The sequence below is a fragment of the Podarcis bocagei genome (assembly GCF_964188305.1).
Source record: "Podarcis bocagei genome assembly, chromosome: 6".
NCBI lineage: Eukaryota > Metazoa > Chordata > Lepidosauria > Squamata > Lacertidae > Podarcis > Podarcis bocagei.
Genome location: NC_138130.1, coordinates 40,774,217 through 40,791,977, shown reverse-complemented (window position 1 = coordinate 40,791,977; position 17,761 = coordinate 40,774,217). Strand labels below are relative to the sequence as shown.

The 17,761-nt window shown below is 41.3% G+C and overlaps 1 protein-coding gene and 2 long non-coding RNA genes across 3 annotated transcripts; 2 read left to right on the top strand and 1 right to left on the bottom strand.

The window, feature by feature from the left end:
• Nucleotides 1-1,333: 1,333 nt before the first annotated feature.
• ZRSR2 (zinc finger CCCH-type, RNA binding motif and serine/arginine rich 2) lies at nucleotides 1,334-14,611 on the bottom strand. The gene is made up of 11 exons (XM_081198130.1): nucleotides 14,481-14,611; nucleotides 12,365-12,444; nucleotides 11,929-12,013; nucleotides 11,007-11,115; nucleotides 10,292-10,378; nucleotides 7,073-7,111; nucleotides 6,024-6,139; nucleotides 4,718-4,931; nucleotides 3,211-3,266; nucleotides 2,911-3,020; nucleotides 1,334-1,903 (listed from the first exon to the last, which is right to left on the bottom strand). Exons 1-11 carry the CDS (start codon nucleotides 14,534-14,536, stop codon nucleotides 1,455-1,457), a joined length of 1,401 nt encoding a protein of 466 aa, XP_081054256.1. The 5' UTR covers nucleotides 14,537-14,611; the 3' UTR covers nucleotides 1,334-1,454.
• Nucleotides 1,910-2,710, top strand: LOC308589261. Its single transcript, XR_014009187.1, has 2 exons — nucleotides 1,910-2,570; nucleotides 2,603-2,710. It is a non-coding gene; the product is annotated as an uncharacterized lncRNA (long non-coding RNA).
• A 45-nt stretch (nucleotides 14,612-14,656) lies between the features above and the next one.
• Nucleotides 14,657-17,661, top strand: LOC308589258. The gene is made up of 3 exons (XR_014009184.1): nucleotides 14,657-14,755; nucleotides 16,929-17,084; nucleotides 17,619-17,661. It is a non-coding gene; the product is annotated as an uncharacterized lncRNA (long non-coding RNA).
• The last annotated feature ends 100 nt before the right edge of the window (nucleotides 17,662-17,761 follow it).

Sequence of the window (17,761 nt, the reverse complement as noted above, 5' to 3'; positions counted from 1 at the left end):
GTAGTTTGGGTAACTGCTGTATGTGAACTCTGCATACATTTATGTCTGTAACTTGCACAAACTTACCTTACAGCAGCTCTCCACTGCCAAATATGATGAGATGGAAGGAGCAGAATCAGGAAGCACATCCCTGCTTTCTGTCCTTTTGGAATTGTAATCACATAAGACAGCTGAATAGGGCTTATGTAAACCCCTTTGACAGTAAGTTCCAGGCACCAGAAAGCCATGAATAATGCTTCTAGGCAAACAGCTTTCAATAACTTTCACATAAGCTCCCCTCAACCTAATATTTTTTTACCCCTGGCTGAACTTCTAGGAACCCACATTCCAAAAAGAGACTGTCTGCTCACAGCTGATGTTTGCTAAAGCTAGTGCATTAGAATAACACTTGCACTAAAACACCTGAGAGCTATGCTTTTGCACAGTGTTTTAATCTGAATGATACATGACTTGGGATCTGAAGTTTAGAAGAGAGTCCCAGGTGGATCCTGCAAATTACAAGAAATAATTACAGGAATCCATATGGCTAAGAATAGGTGTCTGAAGCGGGGCTAAAACTGGGCAACCCATTTCCCAATTCTGATAAAGACCTAAAGAATTGCAGTAACTCGTCTTATATAAGAGGATGCACATTAGTGCTTTAGATCTGTATTCCAATATCAGAACAAAAAACACGTCTTCAGAGGCCAGTAATACTAAACTTTTCCTATACTTGCAAGCAAGAAAAAAAATACATTAGAAAACACAGCCTCTTGACTCCACACACAGCAGCTCATTTGTTCCTAGCAATACCCCCTGAAATAAGAGCTGTATTTTACACTTTGGAGTAGGTTATGCTGATCCAGAAAGATGTGATTATGTATACATGTGTTTTATTGTGTGCTCTGTTGCCTTCCATTTGTACTCGGACCAAACACATTAGCCAAGTTGCTTGTTTTGAACTACTCCCTGAATTGGTATACCAAAACATTTCACATGCAAACAAAGGACGATAGCTGCAGTGTAAGAACCATGCCTTGTTAGTTTTGCCCCCACCTTAGCCCTAACAGTTCTAAATAATTTTTAAAAAGGGCTTTTTGTATCCCATCCACCAAAAAGTTATTTTGCCATTTTAAGAAACAAAATCACGCACTGAATTTATTTACAAATTTCTAAACAAAAAAATAGGTAGAACCTTGGCACAATTGCTTAACTAAGGTACACTGTTTACATTAGAATGAGGGGGGGGGGATTTATAAAGAACACCAGACTTTCATGACAGAATAACAAATACTTGGGTAAACAAGTTTTGAAGATTGTGAGATGTATTCCCTTAAATAATCATTGCCAAAAATAAAGATGGCCCACATCAGCTCTATTTCTAGGGCACAGGCAAGTCTCTAGTATGCAACAGCTCTGGTAAGCACCAATTTTTTATATCCACAAGTATCTTGAAAAGTAGTTCAGCAACAAATTCAACTATTTCTGCCTCTGCTGCTGGATCGTTTTCTACCTCGACTTCTCGACCGAGAGGAACTTCTGCTACGGCTACGGGTTGGGCTCCTATTGCGACTCCGGCCTCGCCTCTTCTTACTGCGTGACCGTCGCCTTCCACGACTTCGTGACCTCTCAGGAAATTGTCTTTTCTTACGTTTGTGATAACTCTTTTCCCTTTCAGAGTCTCCGTTTCTTTTGCTGTAAGCGTGATCTGGACTTTGACTACTTCTTCTTCTTGACCTGCTGTAATAGTTTTCATGGTATCCCGCTCTATTTCTCCTTTCTGAATATTTACTTGCCTCTTTGGTCCATTCCGAGGTATTGTAAATATCTCTGTTGGCCTCCCAGAACTCATTGTTTGGATTTCTGAACACATGAAGAAAGTTGCAATGCTTCCCTCTTGGACACTTTTGCCTTTCAAACAAACCTGAAAACCAATTTTGAAACTGATTATCAAAGGCTGAAGACAACCGTAATTATAACCTTTGAAAGCTAAATAGACTCAGTGGAGACTTCTATGTTTATTTTTATCTGCATGATATTTTTTATCACAGATGTATGGGTGAAAGGGGTGGATCATGTCTCGTTTTAATAACTGTAGGAAATCAATGTTGCATTTTAAGACACAGTTGGATTCTGTCCCCGTTGCAGATTTTAAAGTGGTGCAGGAGAGGAAGAGCAAATCCCGTTGGTGCAAGCAGAAGTCTGTTGCCTAAGCTGGAAGTCACAGCTAGATATTGCCCCTTATCTTGATATCACATGGACAAAAAGCAAGAGCTTTGGGTAAAGGCAACTTGCCCAACAGAAAGGCAAGTTTGAATCAGAGTCATATATGATCTTGTTCACTTTTAGGTGTATTCTAGCAACTGCGATATCTGCTTCTGTCTAACCACACGGCAGTCAAGCGGAAGGCCCATCAACTTGTATCAGACAGCTCAGTGTGGCCCAGGCATCCCTACCAGAGGTATCAGTGAACCATATTCAGGGCGTGGAAGCCAGCAGCTCTAGCAAATGCACTGACTCAGAAACAGCTGCTACTGCTGGGCCCTGGCATCATCTCTCATAGGTGCTATCTTGTGTCTTGTATAGTGTGTGTGTGTGTGTGTGTGTGTGTGTGTGTGTATAGGTACAATCCCTGTTTCACAATTGTATTTTTGAATATAGGAAATGCTTGATCCTGTGATGCCAAGGTGTAGCATGGTGGGTTCGAATACACATGATGTCTCCTGATGTACTCAAAGGTGTGGAAACGTATTTATTACTTAATGCAGAACGGGATCTTTCAAATAAGATACTATCCAATGTGTCGATAGGGCCAACACCCTATCAGTTGCATTCATTTTAAAATTATAATTTATGTATAATTCAATTACATGAAAGACATTTAGGCTGAAAGATATCAGCTGTTAGAGCTGGAGGTTTTCACTGACTTACCACAAATAGCTGTTTTCCACCTTGTTACTGGAGAAAATTCACATTGAAGCTGCCGACCTGCATACCATCGACCATTGAATAAAGCAAAAGCCTGCTGACATTCTTGTTCTCTTTAAAAATAAAAAAGTATTATTAGAACCTCATAAAATCAATACAATTCAATCAAGTGATATTGCATCAACATGGAGAATTAGCCATCTTTCCTGGGAAAGAGCTTTACCAATATACCCACCCATACCACATAAACCTTCCTTATGATTTCTCATTCAGTTTACCAACTACTAAATTTTAAATACTTACGTTTGGTACTGAACGTAAACATTTCCTCGAAGATGAGGTTCAAAGTTGCAGCTCACCTATATCAAAAGCAGGTTAAAACTTAAGGAAGCGCAGTTTCTTTGTATCCTTACACAGCTGCTTTAGTTGAGTGGTTTACAAGATACCTTATTTAATTATAGCACACAAAATGCACTTTCTTTCATGGTTTGGTAGCCGTTTTTCATGTCTTAACAATCACAGGACAGACAGATTATCACCCATGCTATGACAGATATGGCTATCCTAACTGATATATGAACATCAAATCACATCATGGCAACAAGCTGATGATCTTTATCTCCACTGGAGTGGGTAAACAAAACACCTGAACTTCCAATTATTCCAAGTTGCACAACAAAACAAAACTGATAAGCATAATAATTCTTAATGGATTTGTAATCTAACTGTACCACTGAGGGCTAGGGAGGTGGGAGAGCAGAGAATATGGCATGTTTTGTTGTTGTTATGTCTTACTTGTTTTAGTTTCATTTTAAAAACCGCACACAAGTGCAATCTCTTATTGTACCCCAAGCTGAGCAAGCTGACTGGGTAACAAATGTAGGGGGGGCTATATTCAATTTGGAATGTATGTAATATTTTCAAGTTCTAGGTATGTCAAATTCAAAATCTTGTCTTGTCACTATCAAGAACTGATACCTAGCCCTTCTGTTTAACCAACGCACACTTCAGAATTCAGCTAGATTTTTGCAAAAATAACTGGCATTAGGCCCATCTTCCTGAAGAACAATGTGCTGTGTGAGTGGAATCCATGAACCACCATTGTGATTCGTCAACTGCACATTCCAAAACAGCTCTCACATAACGCAAAGTAAGAAGTGTTACTTTTCTCTTGATTTAATGGGTTATACAGTCATGGGAAAAAGAAAAGTACACCCTCTTTGAATTCTGTGGTTTTACATATGAGGATATAATAACAACCATCTGTTCCTTAGCAGGTCTTAAGATTTGGAAAATGCAACCTCAGATGAATAACAACACATGACATATTACACCATGCCATGATTTATTTAACAACAATGAAGCCAAAATGGAAACGCAATGTGTGAAAAACTAAGCAATTAAGAGGGACTTGTTCTGACTCCACCCCCACTGAACACACAGAGTGTTTCATGGTAGAGATCCTGGTCTTTAACTGCTTCCTCCCCAATTTTTTACTCTCCACATCTGCATACGAAGGGAAATTAGGAATGCCTAGGATGATCTCCAAATGTGACAGCCCATTCACACAACAGTCATTCCACTAGCATAAGCCTTGTTCTGGAGTAGCACAAGAATTACAGTGAGTGTCTTGTGCTTGCAAAAGCTGTTGTGAGACCCCAAGCACAACCACTATGATACTTGGTGATACCTCAAGCTTGTGGGCTACCACTTGCCCAACATCAGCTCTCAAATTTCTTGCGCTAACATTACATTGGATCTCAGCCCGCAATTACTTAAGGGAATAGCAAAACAGTATTTTGCGTTTTACCTTGAACTGAATAACCTTTCCCACATTCCTGAATTCAGGAAGTACATCTTCATAGAAATCTAGGAACTGTTGGTGCATTTCTTCCTCACTGTACTCCAGGCTTGCATCTGTGTCATAGTCATCTCTTTTACACTGCTCCATCCCAAAAGTGAAAAACATACCCCTAATAAGGAGTGTCTGACTAGAGGTTGGATGGTTATGCTTCCGCGAACATCTTAAAGAAAGAAGGAAAGAAAGCAAGCACTTATTCCAGCTGCTGAAGCTGCAACCATGTATTATGCACTTTAGTATAAATACTTAGTCCCTCATATGCATAGGCAATCCGATAAAAAGTTCTCAAGGCACCTTATAAGGTTTGAATTCAAAAACTTAGGTTAGTATAGACAGCATGGGGAGCATTCAGCCCATGCCTGAATTAAGATCCGTTATGTACCATACAAACAGTTCTATAAAAGAAGTGCATAAAAATTGAAATAATGCATTGTATTCTTGCCCAATTCTATTTCATAACGTGCAACTTGTAGGCTCTTGACCCAAGCAATCTGTCTGAAAAGTAAGGGAAGCAAAGAATTCAGTACAAAGCTGGATACGTTGTACACAAATTCACTGAAGCTAGCTTGCAGTTTTCTGTTTTGATGTCTCAGCTGTGACTTGTGAAAGTAACATTCCCCCCAGGTCTAGTTAGCTAGCATGGGGACAAGCATTTGGGCTTTCTGGAGTCACCATTTCTGCCGGAGGTGTACTTTGGTGTGAATTACCTAGGTGGGTAGATCTCCCTTTTGCCAAAAACTCTATTAATCTGCCCCTGAATGCAGTTTCTCAATTTCAGAATCTAGGTTGAATTTGCAGTGAAGCTAAAAACACAAGCACCAACATAGATTTTAGTTCTCCCCAGCTATAATTTACTTCAGACTTTGAAGAGGTTCAATTCTGTCCCATCCATCATTTATTCCTTTAGCTATGCCAGTCCTTCTTTCCTAATTTGTATGGGCTTAATATGCAGTGGGGGGAAATTAAAAACTAGAACTTTAATACAAGCAGCAGTAGCCGTTATTTAGATCTTTCATTTAAAATGGAACAGTTCAAGAAACAGCGACTTAGATCCTATATTTTCCCCTCCATGAATGGAAGGTGTTTCCATTCACAGGCTTTTGAACATGAAAAAGCAGAAATCTCTTTCCTATCACAGTGTGAAAATGAGAGCTAAACTGAAGTATTGAAACAGTAATGCACCTGTAGATTCCCTGCCCCCAGCAAAATAAAATGCAAGGCTTATTTTTAAAAGGTCCATATAGAATTGAATTACCTGTCTCCAAATTTGCAAGCTCCAGTTTTAATATAGAATGGGCAATTGGCACAATCTTTCTCACGTCCCATATTCTCTGGGGGCTCTGGATTATGCCAGGTGGTTCCATTTTCTACCTGGATTTTTTTAAAATAGAAAACAAGAACATTATATATGTTAACAAACTGAATACTGGTCATGAATAAATTCAATTTATGAAAATAGGAGTGATTATAATTGCAAGATGGTGGGGAGAAACAATTTCGCCACTGAAACGGAACGTCACCAAACAGTTTAGGGAAATACTATAGTCTGCTTTAAATATTGAAATCTAGACCAAAGAAAAGACTGGAGAGGTTTAACCCTAAAAACATACACTTTGACTTACAAGTGTGAAACTTTGCATACTTGTACACTGAATATACTGAACATTTTTTGTTAGGCATCCCAGTAAGCTTCAACAGGCCTTGTACATCCCACTAAATTCAACAGGACTTGCTCCCAGGAAAGCGAGCATGGAATTGTAGCCCAACTACAAGTGCTTTTGAGTGTATGCAGAGTGCTAAAATACTTCTGGGCACTGCACTTACGCACTGCAGAAGGCAACTCTCTTTCCAAAGAGAATAACACCTTTTCTATACCATTAGAACCTGTACAATCCCTCTCCTCTGACCTTCAGAGAGACTTCAAAGCACAGGAATCTAATTCAGTCACATCAACAAATTTATGAGCATCTTCATGGTCCATCAGCTCTTAAAAATTATACATCAGGAGTGCATTGAATCTCTGAATGACTGATACCGAACAGCTCCATGTTGATTTTGAGCACATATTCTTAAGAAAATAAAAAGCATATTTTTGGACCAGGATGAGGTCCACACAGTCTAGTTCTTGGCAAAATTCATAGCAAGCTGCAGGGCAAGCCTGTGTCAGGAATTGTATAATCTGTTAAAGAGAGACGTATGGCGCGATACAAGCTAATTACATAACCCATATGAAAGAACAAGCTGCCATTGTTCTCCAGAAAGAAGAGCCGCTCAGTGATCCATTTTCAAAAGCTCTAAACATACCTGACTTTCAGCCTGGTCCAACATCTTCTGCACAGCTTCCTATAAATGGTGCAAACATAGGACTAGTGAAAACCCTGAATGGAGACATCATCTGGTTTCTTCAGTCAAGACCATAATATTCAGGTTTTATATTATGTTCTGTTAGTTTTGTCAAATAAAACTGGAAAAAGCTTCCATGTTACTAAGAATGCCCAAAGAAAAATGTAGAAAACATTCTAGTTACATTTAAATAATTCCCCCCATTATTTGACACAATTCCAAAATTTTGACACAAAGAGCTTAAAGAGCAAACAGAACTGAAGGTTAAAATTTATTACCATATTCTTTCAATTTCCAAGTATCTGCAAGTCAAATAAAGACAGCAGCCCAGTCCTGCAAGTGATTTAGCATAGGCATACATCTTTTGAAGACCTTTCTCAACTTCTATTTGAGTTGAGTGGCCCAGATTCACCATCCAGTTTCTTATCACATGGAATTTTCTCCTGAAGGATTTGATGCCAAAGACTCTGCTGTGAAGATTGTGCCTAGAACCTGGTTTTGAAACAGTTTACTCAGTGATGTCCAGAAGGTCAAACATTCCCAGGCCCACCGGCTGCCACCAATGCAGTGGTGTCTGAGAGGGACAGAGTCTGTGTAACTAGAGTTCAGTTCCCCAGTATGAATTCAAGCTGGGTACCAGCGTACTGAAAGTCCAGCCTGCAAAAAGGAAGCTTCCAATAGAGTAAGGAGAATTAATAACCAGCTTTGCGGTTTCTATCGGACTACCAGAAAGGAGTGCCTTAGGAACCCAGTCACCCAAGTTTAGCAATAATATATTTCCCCTGACATACACACACACTTGTTTTGGCTTAATTGTCAGCTTGCACTGATTTCCATTGTACATCTTCCCCCTTCGTTTCTCAATGTCTAGATGCTGTAATGGGCTAGATAATTGCCAATGAACTGAAGCTGAATTCTGAGCACTGGCGGAGGAAGAGGAGTGCGGGGGGAGTGCACTGCCCCCAGCAGCATGACCTTGGCAGGGTGCCATCGCGGTTGCCCCCCCCCCCGCCCCCACAGGCAACACGCCCTGCCCCCAGGACACACGCCTGCCCCACCCCCACCTGCTCTCTGCCCCCCAGTTCCGTAGCATGAAGCTCCGCCACCGTTTCTGAGTTCACAGATTTGGTAGGTGGCCTGTTCTGGATGGAGTTGCATTCCCTCTAAAAGATCAGGATCACTGACAGGGTGTACTCCTGGATTCTACCTTGTCTGGAAGCGAAGGTGGTTTCAGTGGCACAGAGTGCCTATATTCCTCAACAGGGGTAGTCTTGTGGCTGTGATTCAAACTGCAGTGGCCTCCCATTTAAACTACTGAAACACATTCAACTTGGTGCAGCCCTGAAAGGTGGTTCAGAAGATATAGCTAGTGCAAAATGAGGCCACCAGAGACTTGTTGGGTATGCTGCCTAGGGACCATATAATATCAATTGCCTGCCAATTAACTGCCAAACCCAATTCAAGGTTCCAGTCTTGCTGCAGAAAGCCCTAAACAGCTGGGGACCCGGTTATCTAAGGCAGCACCTTTCCCCATATCAAAGAAAGTTTGGGGGCTGATGAATCAGTAAATGAACATCTTTAGAAATAGCATCCCAGCTACAGAACATGCTCCTAGAAATTTGGCTGGTGGCAACATTGTTTCGCTACAGGCACCAGCTGAAGACATGTCCTTTTTGTCAGGTTTTTCAATGTAGAGGAACACCTAGATTTTAAAGGAACTGATGGATGGTTTCTAGTTCATGGTAAATTTGTCATTTATGTAGTGACATAAATGACAGGGGTCTTAGGACAAAGAGTGGGATATATAAGTTTTGAAAATCAAATAAAATTATTACTTCCATCAAAGCTAAAAGTGGCAATTTCCCTCAACATCATACTTTTGCTGAAGTAGTAAGGAATGGACCGTTTCCAACAATTTCATCTACTTTCAAAAGATACTAGGAGTAGTACTCAGTCAAGATTGCTATCTATACATTACACAAACTGCTGGTCAACTAAAACAGTTTCATAAATTCATTTGATGATTGTTCTGGACCAGTTAAATCCCAACATAATAAGAGGCAAATCATGGGCCTGGATAGCTCCGCTGGTTAGAGCAAGGTACTGATAATGCCAAGGTTGCAGGTTGGATCCCTATGTGGGGCAGCTGTATATTCTTGCATTGCAGGGGGTTGGACTAGATGATCCTCAGGGTGCCTTCGAACTCTACAATTCCATGATTAAGATCACCATTTGCTCTCTATATGCTGAGCAAGGCATTCAACAAATTAACCTACAAGAAGCCGAAAGCATTATATTATGTTCCTTCCCACACCCAGCAAGCTATAGAAAAAGATACATCTTGATGAATGAGTCAGGTAAAGATGAGCTGTAACATCTTTGAGTGGAAAAAATGGTTAAGGAATCGCAGCAGTAAAATTACTTGTGAAGTTAAGTTCTAAAAAGAAGTTAGTATACGTATACTTGCTATAGTTTCTTAGAGAGATTACACTACTGTTAAACATAAGAATTCATAGCTTGTGCCCAGAACCTCCCAACAATAATTCTGTGTGTGAGGACTGGCCCAATAGTCACAAGAAACCCTGCCCTCTGCCAGTTGCAGAACTGTAGGGAAGGCTAGCCTGGCAGCAGCTACCAGCAAATGTATGAATAGCTGCTGAGAGTTTGTGTCCCTTCTCCCTCATGAAGTGTAATCACAATTGCCAGCTGCAGTGAAGAAGGCTGCCAAAGGGCACAAAATATTTGGGAGCATTCATGGAACATTTCAGGGGAGATTCCTGAATATTTTGTCATTCTGTTTCCTGTGCCTTTTAAAAACAAAAAAAAATAACACGCATTTGCCTTAGGAATAAGGCAAGATACTGCAGCAATAATATTAGCAACTTATATGCTGCCCTGAATAACGAAGGGTGCATCTACATTTACAGTGCTTTCTTATACATGTCTACTTGGAAGTAAATCCTTTTGAATTCAATGGGGTTTACTCCCAGTAAGCAGGTATAGCATTGCAGCCTCACTTATTCATAGCATGTTCCATTTACAACGTTATGCAGAAGCACAGAAAGAAAAACTTTTCAACCCTCGTGTTCCAACACTATGTCATTTTGTACTTTTTTTTTAGTCCTATTATTACTGTAAGAGGATATGCACTGTGTTTTATCCTCCTAGAGCAGGAATCACCTCTCTCTCTCTCTTCACTTGTTTTTTCCGGTCCTCCTCCTCTTGTTCTTTCCTTTGCTGTTCCTCCCATTCTTCTTTTATTCTTTGCTTTAAAAAAACAAACATAGACTGGCATTATGCTAAATATCTCCATGAAGGCTGAACAAATAAAATAATTTTAGTTGCTACTTGCTTTAACCAATAAGTGATAAATGTAAACTAATTTGCCACTTACTTTTTTTGAGATACTGAAGAAAGCAACATAGGTCATTAGGTGTGTGTAAACTTCTTCCCGCCCCCCTTCATTAAAGATTACAGTTAACACAGAACTGAACGAGCCTTAAAAGTCCAACTTTGCCCTCATCATTTAAAATCAGCCTCCCAACAATCGATGAAAACTTTCCCAGAAATAAGCCAGCCTTAAGCACTATACTTTGGTGCTGTGTTTTCCAAAATTAGTCAAAGGTAAAATGAAGGTGTGAAATCTAACACTGTCCATCTGCCAGTGGAGAAGTCACCTCTGACAGAATTGGTTCTCATTTCCCCCCTGCAGTTCCTCCAGCAGGTTGCAGGATTTTCCAGCAGAGACAGATGGAGGTGATGGGTGGCTGGAGAGAGAAGTCCTCTCACACAACCATTGCTTTTGGGTGTTGTTGTTTTTTTAATAAAGACCTCAGTAATTATTTTTATGTTTAGAATGTCTGCTCCAAAAAGGTAGTCAAAGCATATACTGCACCTCTTCCTCCTCTTGACGTTTTCTTGCTGCCTCTTCTTTTGCTTTCCTGATCTTAAAAGCTTCTTGTGCCCTTTCTTCTCGCAGCAACCACTCCTCATGAAGCCTCTGCCTGCAAATAGAATCCGATGAATGCTGGGTTATCACTGAATATCATCAAACTTACTATGTTTTTATTTCTTAAAAAATAATAATTCTGCCTTTCTATTTAAAATAGTAATATTCAAATTAAGTACTGTTTAAAATAGCAAAAGCACAGCAGTAAAGTAGCAGCCATATGGCTAAACCATATAAGCTAATTACTAATAAGAGTGGGCACCCAGGAGAAAACATGGCCTGGTGTCTAAAAGGTAATAATGATGGTGTCAGACTAAGCAACCTGGGGATAGAATTCCAGGGATCTCTCTTGTGTAGTTGCTCACCTAGTCTTCAAAGGCGGACCTCTAAAGAAAGGCCTCAGAAGAGCTAGGGGGCACAGGCTCCAATTCATACAGTGCTAACTTATACATGTTTACTTGGCATTTAAAGCACTATGTTCAATGGAGAGTATCCCTAGATAACTATGAATAAGGTTGCAGCCTCTAGACTATTTAGCAGAGTAATTCCTCAAAGTTTTGGACTATGGCCTAAAACAGGCAATTAAACACTGCAACTTTACACTTCACTTGCACAACAGCAGTGGGCTGGAAGGGGAGAACGGAATTGGCAAAAGTCACCCTACCTCTGCCAACAAGAAGGTGGAAGTAAAGTCTGGATCCAACCCACCACCTTTGCATTTGGTCTATTGAGCTAGCTAAGCAATGTTAATATATCATAGGGGCATCCTCTTGTTCCATCACATTTCACTGAATATCAGCCACTGGAACTTTATTCTAAGTAAATATGCATAGAGTAGAGCTGCCGATTAAATATAATTTTAATTTACCTTTCCTCTTCGAGTTGTTTTTCTTCATCATCTAGGTCGTCATCTTCTAGCTTTTCAGAAACCTGTTCATCTTTCTCTCCTTTTTCTGAAGAGAAAAAAGTGTACCTCTTTTTAAATATATAACATAGATAGCTTACCCTTGCCATGAGGCAAACCACTGCATTCTACACAATCTAAGGTCCAAGGCAGTCTTCAGTGCATGCATAGAGCCTATGTTCTCAAGATTGCCACAGTCATGAATTACACTTCCCAACCTATGATCAGATGAAGAGGCTGCAGCCTTGTTGACAAGTAATGAAAAACAATTACCTATTCTTTTCAATCTAAAACAACATTTTTAAACACTTCTGAATACCAATAACAACCATCTTCTGAGAGCTGAAATTTAGCTCATATTTCACAAGTAATCTGTGCCATTCATCAACTTAGCTTTTACCTGAATCTCTCAATCTTGCTAGTGCTTGTCTCTTTTTCTTCCGTTTCTCTTTCTTCAAAAGTGCTCTGTACTTTTTGTGGCTGAAAATGGAAAAAAGATTCTTCTTTGTTTCTGTAGTAATTGGCCAGCTAACAGTCAACTAGGATTTCTCAAGTGTTGAACATACAAACATTTATAACAATGTTTTCTTATTGGATTAAAACAAACAAATGTAATTTTTTCTGATAGTATTGTCATAGAATTCTACTCAATATGATCCAGAACAGAACTCCGATGTATAGCTAGCCAAGTAAAAACTTAAACATGTTGCAGAATTCCCCCAAAATAGACCAGAGACAATTATTTCATCTAGCAGAACTTTACTGCTACTGAAGGCAAATGAGCATAATGGTCACAAATCCAATACATCCAGGATTGGATGTAGTCCATAAGAAATCCAGTTGCAGCAGACTTAACTTAAACTTACAATAACTTATAAGTCTAAACCTTAACACTAAGCATACTATGTACAGAACACCACACCAGAAGGAAAAGAGATAGAAAGAGAAAGTGAAACCCAGGCTCCTCCTGGCCTATTTTTGTTGTCAGCATGACCTTGACAGAAGAGATAAGAATTTAAGCCAGCTGTACTCAGCTTCTCTGAAGGAATAACCCAAACATCACGAACCACCTGCTTTTTTCTTTCACACACAGAAGCCCCCAGAACCCTCTTGAATTAATTAGAATAGGAAAGATCACACATGAGATCAATACTTTCTGCACTAAGAAATGCAAACTGGTAAGTATATCACAACAAACCCAGTGGGACTTCGGTGAAGACATGGGTGAGATTGCCCTGTAAACTCATTCTTTTATGTCAGAATCCTATTCATATTTATTCAAAGTTCAAAGGCTGCTGGGATTGCAGCCATTAATATTAAAGTTGAATTGCAACCACTTAAATTTACTTGTTTTAATATTTTGCCACAAAACATTTTTTGGAAAAAAGAAAGAATGCAAGCTTATTATTCCAACCAAGAAATGGAGGAAAATACTAAATGAATAATAAACAAAAGAAAGAAAAACTGGGCACAGATTGTCAGTTCTATACAATTTCTAGTTCAAAATGTATACATATTATGAAGTCTAAGAAATGTTTCAACAGCAGTTCCCCAACCAACTATAGTGGTACCTCGGGTTAAGTACTTGATTCATTCCGGAGGTCCGTTCTGAACCTGAAACTGTTCTTAACCTGAAGCACCACTTTAGCTAATGGGGCCTCCTGCTGCTGCCGCGCCACCAGAACACGATTTCTGTTCTCAGCCTGATGTAAAGTTCTTAACCTGAGGTACTATTTCTGGGTTAGTGGCGTATGTAACCTGAAGCGTATGCAACCCAAGGTACCACTGTATAGAAGTACAATGTCTTTGTTTTAACATGGACCAAACTTCCCAGTGCCAATCCTTAAGAAGACATTACTGTACTGTACTCCTTTAACACTTTTTTTACTGTTGAGTTTGCAACAGTTGGCATAGTCTCGGGTGTCTTTTTAATTGCATACCAAAGATCTAACGGCATCCACATAAAAGGGACAATTATTTTTCTCCCTTTCTTGTATCGGATCGGTGACCCTTTCTCTATAAAGGCTTAACGATTTTGCAATTTCACTAAGCATTAAGGGTTTTGGATTCGCTGCAAGCCACAGCGATGCTTCAAAAGTCACCACCTACCTATACGTTCCCCGCGGCGCCCCCCCTTCCTTCACATCACAACAAATGACATCTGCCTGCCTCATGGTTTCCCCTCAGGTACACTTTAATCCCATCCATTCGGAGCTAAGCAGCACCCGAGGCACGCGCAATCTGTCAGGCTTCCCAGCGGCCTCTGCAGAAAGCTTCCCGCCCTTATGAAGCCCAGCTCAACCTTCCACTACCAGAAGCAAGAGCAGCCAAGCTTACGCTTGGGTCGGGGGGGGGAGGGGTTGTGTGGCGCTTCCTCATCCCCGAAAGCGCCACGTGTGGGAACCGGGAGCTGAGACGAGCGGATGAGCGAGCGAGCGCGCGCCACCTCCGGTTCCACCTCCGTGCGGGAAGCTCCCCATAAGGGGGACCAGACCCTTCCGCAGAGCCCTCCTTACCTCACTTTCGCCGGCCCTTCTTCCGCCACCAACGGCGGAGACACGGGCGCCGCCATATTCCACAGTTTCTAAGGCAGTCACGTGACGGGGAACCGCCGGACGTGACGCCCACTCACTTCCGGGTTTGCTGCCGGAGCTGAATGGTCTGAAGCTGAGAAACGTAGGATGCGCCGGATTCTACAGCGCCTCCTTTCCTGCTGCTCTGGGGTTGGAACGGGCTTCCTGTACTCACTTCCAGTGCACAGTGCAAAAGCGGGGTTTGAATTAAGAGAGAGGCAAGGCATAGGGAAGTGGACTATCAAGTTTCTTGCTTGCAAACGCCTTTTTCTTTTTTACACTCTTCTCCCCGGGGTGAAACTAGAATTGTCTTTATAGAAATCAGTGGGGGAATCCAAAACTTGAAGGCTACAGACAGAAGCAGGAGCCCTTAGTCCTACTCAGAGTATCTCCTATTGAGATAATGAACCCAAGGTCGTGTCCTCTAATTTAAGGTGTACTCTTAAGTAGTTGAATGCAGCCAAGGGTGTAGCTGCCCCCCCAATAAAAATCAATAAACATATGAGGTCCTGTCCTAACAAAAATCCTGGCTACACCCATGAATGCAGCCCTTTCAAGTCGCCCGTCCATGTGCATGGAATCCTTTTGCATACAGATAAATGCAGGATTTCAGATTCATTTTTGCGGGAAATTCCCTTATTCCAGCGCCGTTTCCCGCTGCTTCCCACTGGTATCCCGGATTGTTAGATATCCCAGATATCCCGTAGACTGTCCCCGGGACAGGTGAGGCTGCTGGTCCCTTATTTTCAAATCTGAAAGTTGACAGCTATGTTCAGATTGGGGGTGGAGAAGTTGAATAAATGACCCTTTGCTGCAACCTGTGGGCTGTTTTGTATGCAGGGATTTTGGCTGAAAATCCATATCAACCATACCTCTGACCTGCAATGTTGATTGTGCTATGTTGTTGCCTCCTATTCAAAGACACTCTCTTGTCAGTGGTTATCTCCCCAATTACAACAGGGCTATGGTAGCAGTAGACGACACTACAGGGTTGTTGAATGCTATTTTCTCAGCCTGACCTCCCAACCTGCATTGTGGGGATATAAACAGTGGGCAATGTTACAAGGTGGTTGTATGCTACTCTTTCAGCCTTAAATCCCCACAGTGCCACGAAACTCACTGCATGATCTTGGACAAATCACTATGTCTCAGCCAAACCTACTTCACAGCGTGGGTGGGAGAACCAAGCATACTGCCTTGAGCTCATAGGAGGAAGGGTAGAATTAAAATGGGAATAAATAAAGAATAGGGACGCGGGTGGCGCTGTGGGTAAAACCTCAGTGCCTAGGACTTGCTGATCGTATGGTTGGCGGTTCGAATTCCCGCGGCGGGGTGAGCTCCCGTCGTTCGGTCCCAGCTCCTGCCCACCTAGCAGTTCGAAAGCACCCCTAAGTGCAAGTAGATAAATAGGGACCGCTTTATAGCGGGACGTAAACGGCGTTTCTGTGTGCGGCACTGGTGCTGGCTCACCAGTGCAGCTTCGTCACGCTGGCCACGTGACCCGGAAGTGTCTTCGGATGGCGCCGGCTCCCGGCCTCAAGAGTGAGATGAGCGCACAACCCTAGAGTCGGTCACGACTGGCCCGTACGGGCAGGGGTACCTTTACCTTTACCTTTAAATAAAGAATAAATAACTAACCCCCAACATGCAAAAGAGATATGATCTGAAAGAACTGTGTTACAGGGTTGTTCTAAACCACTTCCAACTGGCAATATTAATTTATTTATGGTATTTATGAATCCAAAGGATCTCAGGGTCATATACAAGAAGCAGTAAGGCAAAATACAGTGCAAATGAATTAAAAACACACACAAGCTTAAAATGAAATAATAATTCTAACCCCATTTGTCTTCAATTCAATATGACTTCTGAGTAGACTTTGTTAGGATTGCTAATCATCAATCATCAAAACACTAACTCCTATTACTAAGGATTAAACATCTCATTGTCAAAATAAATGTCTATATAAATAAAAAATCTAGGGTAAGATCATTCCAAAGCTGTGTTTCCACCAGAGAAGGCCTTTCTGCACCTTCTCACCATGAATCCTGGCAGGGATCAGAAGCAGAGTCCTCTGGCTCTCTCATCACCCCCAATTTTAAGGAGGAGGCAATCCTGCAGATATTTGGACCTTGAGTCTTTTACGGCTCTACAAACAGTTGCCAACACCTTGAAACCCAGTAGTACAGAGGCAGCCAATGCAGAACTTTTAGGGTCAGAGATACCAGGTCATATATCACTGCCCTACTTAATAACTTGGCAGACACATTCTGCACTAGTTGTAGTTTCCAGTTTGTTTTTGAGTGCAGCCCCACATAGGCAAACTGCAATAATCTGAATGAAATCATCAGAACCCAGGTAACTGATAGCAGGTTGTCTTGTTCTTTGAAGGGCCATAGCTGGGAAGAGATGCTCTTTGCTACCACAATCATCTGAACCTCCAACAAAAGTGAACCAAGGAGAAACCCTACGCTATGTAGCTGCTCCTTCAGCAGGGGTGCTACACAATCCAAATCTGGCTGTCTTTCCGTTTCCTGGACATGAGAAGTATGTGTCCCTAGTACCTTCAGCTTATCAGGGTTCCATCATAGTTTATTGGCCCTTGTTCAGTCTGTCACTGCCCACAGTACATCTACTGCCTCTCCTGATTCAGATGGCAAGAAAACTGGCAGTGCTTCCCCTCATAACCCTGTATGTCTGCACCTAGCAGTTTCAAAGCATGGGAGACAAGATAGAATCACTATTAAGGATCATATATCTCTTTTCACATTTGAAATTGGCTGCAACTGTCTTGTCTTTTCAGTTTACTAGGAAGGGTCAAGCAATTACCAGACAAGTCTTCCAAAATCTTCCAGGACAGTAATATATTTACATAGTTGGCCAAGGGAAGTTAATTTTTAGTGCAAAACAGTAGTGATTAACTCCCCCAGAATTTGACACAGTTGGAGGTCTGTGCATAGCTATTAATTAACTTTTGTGAATGTCTAGTAAAATTTTGACTGTCCTGGGCATTTAAAGGGAACTAGAGAAAGAAGAGTTTTTGCCACATTGTCCTTATTTCTCCTTTTTGGTCCCTTAGAGCTAAACAAAGATGAAGAGAATAAAGAGGCATGAGGTCATTTAAAGAGAAAAAACTAACCAACTTGGCATAAGCTAGCAAGGGAGAACTTGTGCCCCCCCCCCAATGTTGCTGGCTTCTAGCATCTCCAACCATTGCCCATGCT

What these genes read in the sequence shown, in the direction of transcription:
- ZRSR2 (XM_081198130.1), bottom strand. Translation starts at nt 14,536, where the DNA reads ATGGCGGCGCCCGTGTCTCCGCCGTTGGTGGCGGAAGAAGGGCCGGCG. An exon ending in AGCAAGATTGAGAGATTCAG is followed by an intron (nt 12,014 to 12,364) that starts GTAAAAGCTAAG and finishes TTTTCTCTTCAG; the next exon opens with AAAAAGGAGAGAAAGATGAA. An exon ending in AAGTGAAGAGAGAGAGAGAG is followed by an intron (nt 7,112 to 10,291) that starts GTGATTCCTGCT and finishes CACCATTTATAG; the next exon opens with GAAGCTGTGCAGAAGATGTT.